This window comes from Mytilus galloprovincialis, chromosome 4 (assembly GCF_965363235.1).
Source record: "Mytilus galloprovincialis chromosome 4, xbMytGall1.hap1.1, whole genome shotgun sequence".
Lineage (NCBI taxonomy): Eukaryota > Metazoa > Mollusca > Bivalvia > Mytilida > Mytilidae > Mytilus > Mytilus galloprovincialis.
Window position 1 is genome coordinate 99,493,609 of NC_134841.1, and position 11,184 is coordinate 99,504,792.

At 33.0% G+C, this 11,184-nt stretch overlaps 1 protein-coding gene across 9 annotated transcripts in view; it reads right to left on the minus strand.

Annotated features, from left to right (window-relative positions):
• Positions 1-8,516, minus strand: part of LOC143073589 (nucleolysin TIAR-like) — a 95,094-nt gene extending 86,578 nt beyond the window's left edge. For 5 of the 9 annotated variants that reach the window (XR_012977536.1, XR_012977535.1, XM_076249235.1 and 2 more), the window contains exons 1-2: positions 8,346-8,516; positions 8,122-8,218 (exon numbers count right to left, since the gene is read on the minus strand). Coding sequence is in view for 7 of the 9 variants with exons in the window: in XM_076249235.1 (XP_076105350.1) it covers positions 8,122-8,218; positions 8,346-8,377 (129 nt within the window). In the remaining 2 variants the exon portion in view is untranslated. Of the gene's footprint in view, positions 1-2,613; positions 2,716-8,121; positions 8,219-8,345 lie in introns of those variants that run through there. The other 4 variants (XM_076249239.1, XM_076249238.1, XM_076249237.1 and 1 more) reach the window with 2 other exon arrangements.
• Positions 8,517-11,184: the final 2,668 nt, after the last annotated feature.

The following is an 11,184-nucleotide window of genomic DNA, read 5'->3' on the forward strand; positions in this document are numbered from 1 at the left end:
ATTATATATAGTCTCTATCAACGCGATAATTATTGTCCTGTCCCCAAGTAATCTAATGAAATTTATGATCAAGTTCAAAACCGGAAGTCCTGTTTGACTTTAAAGCAAAATCAGAGACATTTTAAGCTTGGTTGAAAGTATGTTATCTATTTTATGATGAATTTTTGTAAAAGATTTTATGTCTGGAGAATTTAGGAAATGATATCAAAAGTCATATAAGTACATGGAGACAGGATAATATTTTAAAGCTCTGCTATGAACATACATATCTATTTCATAAATATTAAAGTTTATTTAGTTTTCTATTAACTATCAATTTTAAGTTTCTTCTCCATGGTGATCACTGCTATATTATATAAAGTCTATATATATTATAGTAGTATTTTAATCATAGTATACATGCAATAAACAAAATTGTCCTGTCCCTGTCCGAGAACTTATGAAAGATATGTGGAAGTTAAACCGAGGTATAATAGTAGTAATTCTTATGATCTAAAATCCACGATATGGATAACACCTTGATTGGCTTATTTATTTTTCATTTTTGTTATCCATCATACAATTTGTTCTCAATGTTAAAACGGGTAGTCATGTCTGACATAATAGTCGGTCTGATGAAGGAGTGAATATCCAGATGCCTTTATTTTCGTTTTTCTTCCAAAATAACCCAAACTGAATAGTCATAAGAATGGATGACAAATGCGACTATGCATGGTACCTATAGAAGACAGAGGCATGATGATCAATTTATTGTGGGAGGAAGAGAAGCGACACACAAAATGAGGTCTTCTCGTTTAATAGTATAGATGTTCAGGTGTTTACATTAATCTGGGTCAAAGGTTCTATACCAGTCTTTTTGGGGAGGGGGCTTTTCATCATTGAATTACAATACAAATTTATTTCAAAGGTCCTCATTCTTAAATACACTGATGCTTTATACCAAACTGTTGATTTTAAAGGAGCTCTTTTCATTTGAAAATTGAATTAGTCCTGGACCTTTCATTAGGTAAAGCAAATTTGAATCCATAAATGCTGGTCTTTGATCCAATTCTTCCTATATAGGTCCCAGTATCATAAAAAAGAACCAATTAACTAAAAGAACAAATTCATCTAATTTTCAAATCGATTTTACTACAACATTTGTGTACAATTACAGCACAGTTTGGATGTATATCATCCTTCCTGATAGGTGGGTCTAATTATACTTTGCGTTCTAGAAGCTGTGTCCACAACTTTACCATGCATTTATTATTTCTAAATTCTAATAGTCAACATGCTTTTATCTAACAACAATAGAATACTTCAGTTATACTCAATTATGACTCACTCAAGTAGCTTGAGACATAGCTAGCAAAACTCAACAAAAATCAACTTTTCAGACAGATACGACTGTATATTTCCATTCAAGCTCAATATATGTAATATTGGTGTCATATGTCAAACCCCTTGAAAATTGAACCTGTGTGTGGTCAAATACCATATGGTTAATTGACCCTGGTACTTTTATATGAAAACACTATATGTAGATTTTGCCATGTGATTATGGACTTTAAAATATGATGCATGTCTCAAAGGAACACTCAAATCCAAAATATCAAAAGCTAAGGCATTAAAACAAATCTATAAGGTGAAGATCCAGCTAACCTTCAGAGACCACAAAGAAAGGATATAAACTCAAGCTTAAAGGTCAACTTTGCCTGAGGGAGTTGGAATCATAGTTTCTTAATAATTTCTAAAATTGTCTACAGAGAATTTAAACATGTTCAATTTGTCAGTACAGAAGCACTGGCTTCTTAATTAGCTGATGTCCCTGACAGAACACATGGGGACTAACTAGTCCATCAGCAGAGGTATGGACCCAGATGAAAATAAGTTAAAACAACACAAAAAGTGGAGTGCTTTTCAGTAAATTCAGTGTTTTTGTGATTGAGACCAAATTAAAACCTGTTCCACAAATTTTAGTCACATGGGTATTTTTATATGGTCAAGAGATCGAGGAAGCATTTCCATAATAACCTTTTTTAATGTTTTTATCAGGAAATGCTATCTTTAATGAATCATGTGTCCCTTATTTAGGTCAACAAAGCTTTCAAATCAATGCTTCAATGACAGGCTGGTAAACGTTTGAAAATTTGAAATCTGACACATGTTTGTCATCACAGACCTTCAGTCTGATATCAAGAAAGGTCTACAATAACTGCTGGACACCATTGAGCTTGACTTAAATAAGTCATTGATTATAGTCTTTAATCATCTAATACATTAGTATAAATACATGTATACATGAAAGTTTCTATAATATCACCATCATTCTGGAAAAAATTCTATAGAAATATCAATAGATTATGACAATTGAAGATGTACATGTCATTCTGGACTTTGACATTTATAAGAATTTTCACTAGGGTCACATCAGGGAGAAAATGAAATTCCTTTTGCAATTCTTTCAAAAGAAGTAAACTTTTTATGGTCAAATCTAGTAAACAAATTAATATTTCAAAATGAGCTTACTACAATTCAAATGTAAGTTTTTAAACAAAGTTTACTTCCAAATTAAATTCATAAAAAAAAATGTTGAAACAAACTACCAGAAACAATTGAAAAAGTTCCTACCACACAGTAAAGATCCTGTCCCCCATAGGCTAATGACAGCTGTGGCTGGGGATTGTAAACAGGGGCAAGTAAAACCAGATTATCCATTCCTACAGGTCTATACGACAACACAACTGCCAAGGACACTGACTCATAACAAACGATTACTGGTGGACTTTTACTAAAAGCAATTTGTTAACAGGATAATTGGTGACATTTAGTAATTCACGCTAGGGAACCTAACGTTTATTGCCCACAATAAATATCCTGTTATTAAATGTACATTATCAATTTTTTCATGTTTTATTCTGTTAGATTTGAACATTGCTAGTTACATCTAAAACATCACATGACGGCAGTAGACAACATACCTCTCTCTACGAATGTCACATTTGTCATATCAAATCAACCGAACTGATCAATATTAAATGCCAACATTTTAAAACTTATACATATTTTTATAGGACAAAATTTAGATTTGAATTTCAATTAAAGTATAAGTGCTCCATATAATATTAATATCCAATTTAGTTTTCCAAAATTCATATTTATTTGATAAAATTTGTTCAGATGGGTGATATTGGACAAGACTTAGCATATCATGCATATAAAATGGAAGAACATAAAGTACATCTTTTATAAAAGTTTACAAAGAATTAATGTAAATATCTAACTGATTCAAACACCTCTATTCAATTCTAGTAACACTTCAGTAAGTAAAGCTTTCTCATACATTTACTAGGCATACACACAATTTATATGATAAAGGGAAGCAATTCATCTTTATCTTTTGTAACTTGTATTAAACAGCCAATAGTTCTCTCCAAAAAAATGGTCTTACAGGGGAAGACATGCTCCTAGAAGGACCCAGATAAGCATTAAATTGAAGTGTTATTTGATAATGCTAGTTACATACAGAAGGTCCTGATCTTGAACAGTAAATTTCTTCCTGTAGTTTGCACAATTACATTTGCATACAGTTAAGAAAATTAAGGCATTCCTTCATAAAACCATGTAAAACTAAACAATAGTTGGCAATCAAAATGGACCCACCTGCTCAAGTAGAATGAAAGGTCATTAAGTCCAATCAAAATTGTTAGGAGTACATGCTCATTTTCATTTAACTAATTCTTACAACAAAATATTGTGGGTGTTTCTAAGAAACAGAGCTATTTCATCAAATGACAAGGTAAACAAAACCAATGACAACTGAAAGTAATATCATTTATCAGATCTACATACAAATGGACTCTCATATGGTCCTGAAATGTATTTTTGTGGAGCCTATAAATCATGAGTTCTTTATATCTAGGCCAATCATTTGTTCCCTAAAGATAAAGTACAAAATGTTAATTTTAGATAATCACATGTTATTCTCTTGCTCTCATCATAAGTTCTCATGTGTATTTGTCAACAACAACAACAACAAAAATAAAAGGTTGTTAAGGGCATAACTCTAGAACAGTAAAAGTGAAAGCATCAAAATTCAAATTTAATCTGTTCATTTTGGTTATAAGCAGTGTGTATAAGTTTCATAAGATTTAATTGAGGAAAACTGAAGTTAGAGAACCTAAACAAAAAATTTAGCAATTTTTTCATTTGTAAAGGACGTAACTCTAGAACAGTCATGACAGTAATAGTGAGACCACCAAAATTCAAACTAAATATGTATTTAGTGGTAATAAACATTGTGTATAACTTTCATATCATTTGGTTGAGGCAAACTAAAGCTAGAGAACCAAGACCAACTTTGGGACGTACATACATATGGGCGGACAAGGGTAAAACTTAATGCCCCTCTGCAGCAGTACGGCTGGGCATAAAAATGTCTTTTCGAACCCAAAAAACTAAAATGAAAGCTGCTGAAAGAGGCTGTCCCCCGTAAAAACATTTATTGCACTTGAAATCAAGTCAGGCTGTTACTACATTTCCTATGAAAAAAAAATTACATATCTTTTTATAATCTGTTTGACTTAAATTATAAGGTCATGAATGTCTTTCCTGCTTTTTTTGTCCTACACTGAATTTGATTTGGAAGGTCTGTTAATTTTTTCACAATTTGTTGAGAATAAGGCAATTTAACTAAAGCTTGTTTAATTATTGGCAATAGTGGTGTGTTGGATTTCTACTGGTTAGTTGTGTTGTTGGGTTGATGTTTATTTTAATATAAATACCAGATTACCCTTCATCCCTTTTTGAAGTAATCAATATGCATTGATAACTTTTGTGTAATTTACTAAAGTAAAACATACACGTATGAATCAATATTTGAATTTAAATTAACATCATGTACATGTAACATATTGGCAGGTGCAGGTGAACTATACATGTATCAGAATATGTATATATAAATAGGCTTTGCATTTAAATCTTTACTAGGTGTTGCTAAACAGGATCTTCATGTATGTGTACATTTTGTAATTTTAACAATGACTATTTTTGGAAAAAAATTTCCCCTATGTTGACATTTTGACACATATCTTGTTTTGCTACAAACTGTTTCTTTATTTTCTAAAGTTTTGCAAAAAATGTGTTTATATATGTTCATTAAAGGGCAATAACTCTTGTCTTGCTGGTCAGTTTTGCCATTTTTTAAAAAGTTTTTCTCTCTTTCTGTTTTGTTTCCCATTGTTGTCAATATAATGGAATTTGGTGTGACTGTCATGCAAGTGAGAGGTTAAGGTACCTTTAAAATCAGTTTGATCCACCATTTTCTACATAAGAAAATGTCTATATGAAGTCAGGAATATGACAGCCAGACAGTTGTTTTCCTTTAGTTTTATGTTTTGAAGTGTTCAATGTGTTTAAGCTTTTGATGCTGCCTTTTGAGTAAGGACATTCTTATTTGAATTTTCATTGGAGTTCTGTATATATTTGTTTCAGGTTTTAGTTTCTTTTAGCAAAAATGAAAACAAAATAACAAAATTTGTCATTCAAACAAGGACAACAGGTACACAGTACAAAGTTTACATTCTGGAGAGTTTTGCGAGTCAGGTTTTTCAATCTAAATTGGTCTTCAAAATAGTAGAGAAAACTTGCATTTTATCCCTTTGTTCCATTTAGACTTGCTAGCCATGTTGGATGGGGACCATCGCACATTAAAGATGGGAAGAACAATTGTGGCCAAATTTGGGATCCAGTTTGCCCAATAGTTTCACAGAAAGATGAGAATTGGGCCATATGAGCTAAAATGTGAATTTTGCTATTTTCTGTATCAATTGTAGGTAATATTTTAAAGAATTATACATGTATATGTTATTTTTATATATATTAAAGTTTGTAATTTATACATCTTCACTAAAACATTAGTAAATTGCTTCAATGTCAATAAGGATTTCTCGAAATTTCAACCCTATACATTAATATTGCTGTACAGGTTCAGGACAAGGCTGTAATTGCTACATCTACATGAACATAAACCTCCTTAGTTATTCTACATTTATTCTGGGTACATTCCAAAATGACTTGTGAAACCGTATTTGCTTTGCATCATATGTGTAACTTCCCATCTTTCAGTCTGAATGCATTGATTAAGCATTTGTTAAGGAATTAAGAAAAAAAAATGCTGCATCTTAAATCTTTTTCATCTTACTTCTGTTAAAATTTACTGAAAATGGACCTAAATTACATAAAATTGTGCAAGGATCTCCGCAAATTTTCCCGCCAAATTATAAGGAAGTTGTCTTTAAGCATGTTAAGTGTTTATAGTATGCACTTTTTTTTAACTCTAAAACAATAATTACTTTTTAATCTATTTATTTTTATTTTTTAATCCTTGTTTTCCCCTTTTATACGATTTTCATTTGGAAGGATGAAAAGGGATGAGTATCATACACAACTGTACATGTGTACAATGTGTAAGATTGGTTAGGGTTTCAGGTCTGATTGACATATCAAGCCATTTCAAACTGATTTTTAGTTTTTTTCGTTTGGCTTGCTGTTGTCCACAGTCCTTCAATTGTGCATGTGGGTGAGGGAAGGTTGAGCACTCACAGACATGTTTAACCAAGAAACATTATATATGTGTGTGTCCCAAATCAGGGGCCTGTAATTTTGTGGTTGATGTTGATTGCTATCTGTCATACCTGTTAAGCATAAGTCATGCCATTGGTTTTTTTTTTTTGAAGAATTTTCAAATTTTGTCATGTGGGGCCTGTGATACATGTATCTGTCTATACAGTTAGGGTTAAGTTCATTGCTGAATGCCATAGGAATACAGTGACCTATAGTTTCTTACATCTTGGGAATCTATGTCATTTGGACTGTTGGATATATACATAGTTGTCTCATGATAATTATACCACGGCACATATCGTTCTTTCTTTATTCAATCATAATGGTGTGGCACATCTCTGCTCCATTCTGACCAGATGTGGATACATATCAGAGATGCAACTAATCGTCGGACCCGTCGGACCTAAGGGGCAGAATTTATGCAAGTCCGGCAAAACTCGTAGCTGTGCAGGACCTGATGGCCGGCAATATTTAAGTCCGCTTGGGTCCGCCAAAACTGAAATCCCCGTCGGCCCCGGCAGAGTATTTTGTTTATAAAATTGCGATCATCTTTAATAAAAGTAAATGTCCTGTTCCCCTGCATTTTCTAACTCCGGGAACCAGTATTTCCGCCCAGTAATAGTCTTTCGTACCTTGTCCATCTCGCCCCGAACAATTCTCCGTATTTCCGTCATGTTTTTTGTTTTAGAAATTCGCTCTCTAGGAAGGAGGTCTATTAAGCATAGTTGATAAGTTCAGGAAATATGTCATGGCCAATAAAATTTGTAAGTGGGTCGAAACCCGGTAAAAGACCAAACCAGTCACCTATTCAAGTTGATAAAGCTGTAAAGCGGTCTTTGTACGACTATGAGTCAGATTTTGAATTTGAACAGAATGAAACTACCAATGACTATCTTGTTTCCAAGTACTCTTGTGAAGAATAACTTTTAATCAGATCAATATTATGTAATGTATTATTCAATAAACTACAATTGTTATGAATCACAGGTTATTTTAAAATAATAATAATATCAACAAAATCAAAATTAACGTTTGTTCAATAGCATAATTTCATTTGATTTTTGAGTGAAAATATGGGTCTGGCAGAAATTTGATGGGTCTGGCAAAACTTGGTACCCTGTAGGCCCCATTGTCTGACAGGAAAAAAAAACTGTTTGCATCTCTGATATGAATCCAGACAGTGGTTTCTCAAAATTTTGAACTTCTATTCTGACATTCCTACGGACACATTGGAGCTTTAAGACCTGACCAACATTGACAAGATAAATGTAAATCAATTTTAAAGTAGGAAATATACTCTGAACTTCCTTTTAATAAGCTTCCTGGTTTAACCATGAACAAAGGTTGTATTTTTTGCCTTTTAGTTTTAGTCAAATGTGGTTCCAACATGAAAAAATAAACATGACAACACCAATGTTGCAGTTCAGACACAGAAACAGGCCTATTACGATAACAAAAACAGCCGTGAAAGATAAGAAAATAAATTGAGAAGAATTACAAGTTATATTTACATACCTCGTATATAATTTTGCAGCTTTTGCATGGTCCAATTTGTCCAAACAAGGCCAGTATTAGACTCTCTGTAACCGATGGATCCAGATTTCCGACATACCTATGAAATAAATGAATTGCAACAACTTGCAGTGAGACGGGGTGAATATAAAGTAATAACATCACGACATGTGAAAAAACAAAACGAAACAGATTTGTGGATAATTAAACAGTAAAATGATACTTACAGTGTCTTTGGGTTTGATTCGTCCATGTCCATGATGATAGAAACTGATTCGTCTCAGATAAAACAAGAACAATCAATATAAAACGAAGAATTCCGGCGATAAATTTCAAATAAAGCACCTATTAATTTCTCGAATGGCGACAAACACGTACAGGAAGTTCGTTGTCTTACACTGCATTGTGGGAAGACATGTCCAAAAACCGAGAACTGAAAATTGTTTTCTCTTTTATGTTATAACTGCACTTTGTTTTCCTATATTTGATAATTCATATTCATAATTGATGGTTTTCCTTTTTACTAAACACAGTGTAAATCAGGAGTAGAAAAGCTGTTGGATCCAGTGGCGGATCCAGAGGGGGACTTACAAACGCCCCCCCCCCCTTTCCCCTTTGCTCGGACTTTTTTTTTTTTTTAAAATGATTAAATAGCCTAGACTTCGTGAATTTTGCCATTTACCGTGTCTTTGATTTTCATGCGACAATTCTTTACTTATAAAGATTTTTCTCGCTGGTATTTACTTATCATGATTCGCTATAATGTCATATGGTGGAGCTGAGACTACTATAACTCTGTTATAGTAGTCTCAGGGTGGAGTTGACGAGTGGGTCGAAAAAAACGTCACTCAGTCATTTAGCCTGGAATTCAAATTACAGTAACACATTGCTTAAGCTGAGACTGACAATCATGACACCTTCAAAGCGACACAGGATTAATCATGTGTAACCCCAAACACCCCAGCCTATTCTAAAATAACATACAGTTAACTCTCGTTGTATCAAACTCAATTGACTCGAAATTTCGAATGAGTCGAAGTTTTCACGTGGTGTAAAATGACATATATGTAGAAATATTTTAAGTCTAAGGTAAGAACCATTTGATTTGAGGGGGCAGTCTGAGATATATGAGTGAACAAAATCTGACTCTGATTTTTGCTATTAGAAACGAAAATTTCCAACAGAATCATTTAGCTTAACTTAACATGATGAATAAAAAGCGGGCGTATTCACGGTCTTTTTTTTTGGGGGGGGGTCGGAGGTTTGAATGTCTGACCTGAATGCATGTTTCACCGAACTGATATATTGACTTTTTTCTCAAGGCCAGACTGCAACCTGCCTGCCATGTGGGTGAGGCCTTTATGTCTCCTTTTGTCGACCGTTGTTCATTAATTCGTTGTCATTTCAGACTCATTCGTAGCCTTTTGTTGATTTGGAACCCCTCACTTCCCTTCATTTTGTTTGGTGAAACATATCAACCAAACATTTGAATAAAATTGAATGTTCGTCTGTTTTAACTCGTGTCGGTCGTTTTGTATTCCATCGAATAGCCCTGCGTATATTTTGTTTGCAACAAGAAATCTAACGAGGTTGTGCTAACTTAACATACAACAAACGAGAATTGTCCAGGTCTATTTATTACTGACAAGTCTCACATCAAATATATCAGTACATAGCTTTGAATCCATACTATCATTTTATGATAGACAGTTAATAGGGGGAATCTGAGACTACTATAGTCTCAGGGAGAATAAAGCATCAAAAATGTCCTACCCTTACACTTTACATCAACTATAAAATATACATGCCCCACGTCAGAAACCGTTTAAAAAGTGTATTTTACACTTATTTTATGTTTTTTTAGGCTAAAAACAGGTCCCAAAATTTTTAAAACTTCACCCCCTTTCCAAAATCCTGGATCCGCCCCTGGGATCTGTATAACTCTGAGAATTGTGCCATGTACAGTTTTATGTATAAATTGTTGGAATCAGTCTTTAAAGAAATATAGTAACATGGTGATACGTTAGTTTTATTTATACATTCAGAAAGTTTTTATTATAAATACAGTCTTGCTAAAACAATAGTCAATATTGCTTCAATGTCAACAGGGATTTCTCCAAATCTCAACTCTATACATCAATATTGTTGGACATGTTCATGTTCAGGACAAGGCTGAAATTGATATATCGGCATGAACACGAACTCCCTTTAGTTGAATCACATGTATTCTGGGTACATTCTAAAAAGACTTGTAAAACAGTATTTGCTTTGCATCATATGTGTAATGCATCATAAAGCTTTTTGAAACATGTTTGTTGTTTAAATTTGTTGAAGAAAGAATTTAATAACAGTTATAATTAACTTTTGGAAGAACCTAGCACTCATTCTCAGGAAATTGAATCCAATACTTGATTTGTTGTCCCTGTAGATATGTGAAGCCTTGTCTGTTTATGTTTTATGAAAATCCAGGAAGTTTTCTCGCTAAAACTAACACAATTACTACGTAGAAGAATATAAAAATTACTCCAGCCTTACACTAAAACGTATTATTACGAGTACAACGAATGTCTCTGGTGGAATATGTACAGATATTTTTTTATTGAGTAGTCGACTTTAGAAGCTTGCAAACATGTACTTTTGTTGCCTTTTCCGATCTATCAAACTTTTAGCCAATACATATTTATGCCATTTTTGTGGATTTTTTCATAAAATAAAACCTACCCAGTTTTGAATTTATATGTCACAATTTCTTTGACCATATACGTTACCAACTTTTAATTAGACTCTAGATTTATATACAGGTCCATTGAAAGTATAATTATGTTGCTTTTGACGTGTTAGTCCATATGATAGTTGTAACCAAAACAAAATGAATGTGTACCTTTAATGGTTTAGAAAATTGATAAGCTATTGAACTAGGAAATGGCCCGTTTGTACGTTAATTTCTAACAGATACGTTTCTATGGATTCATTTGCATAAACATTACCCACTTGCACGGGATCTATTTAACTGCATAAATATGTTTTTACATATTTGATGTTAATTTTCAACAGTGAAAAATGTCC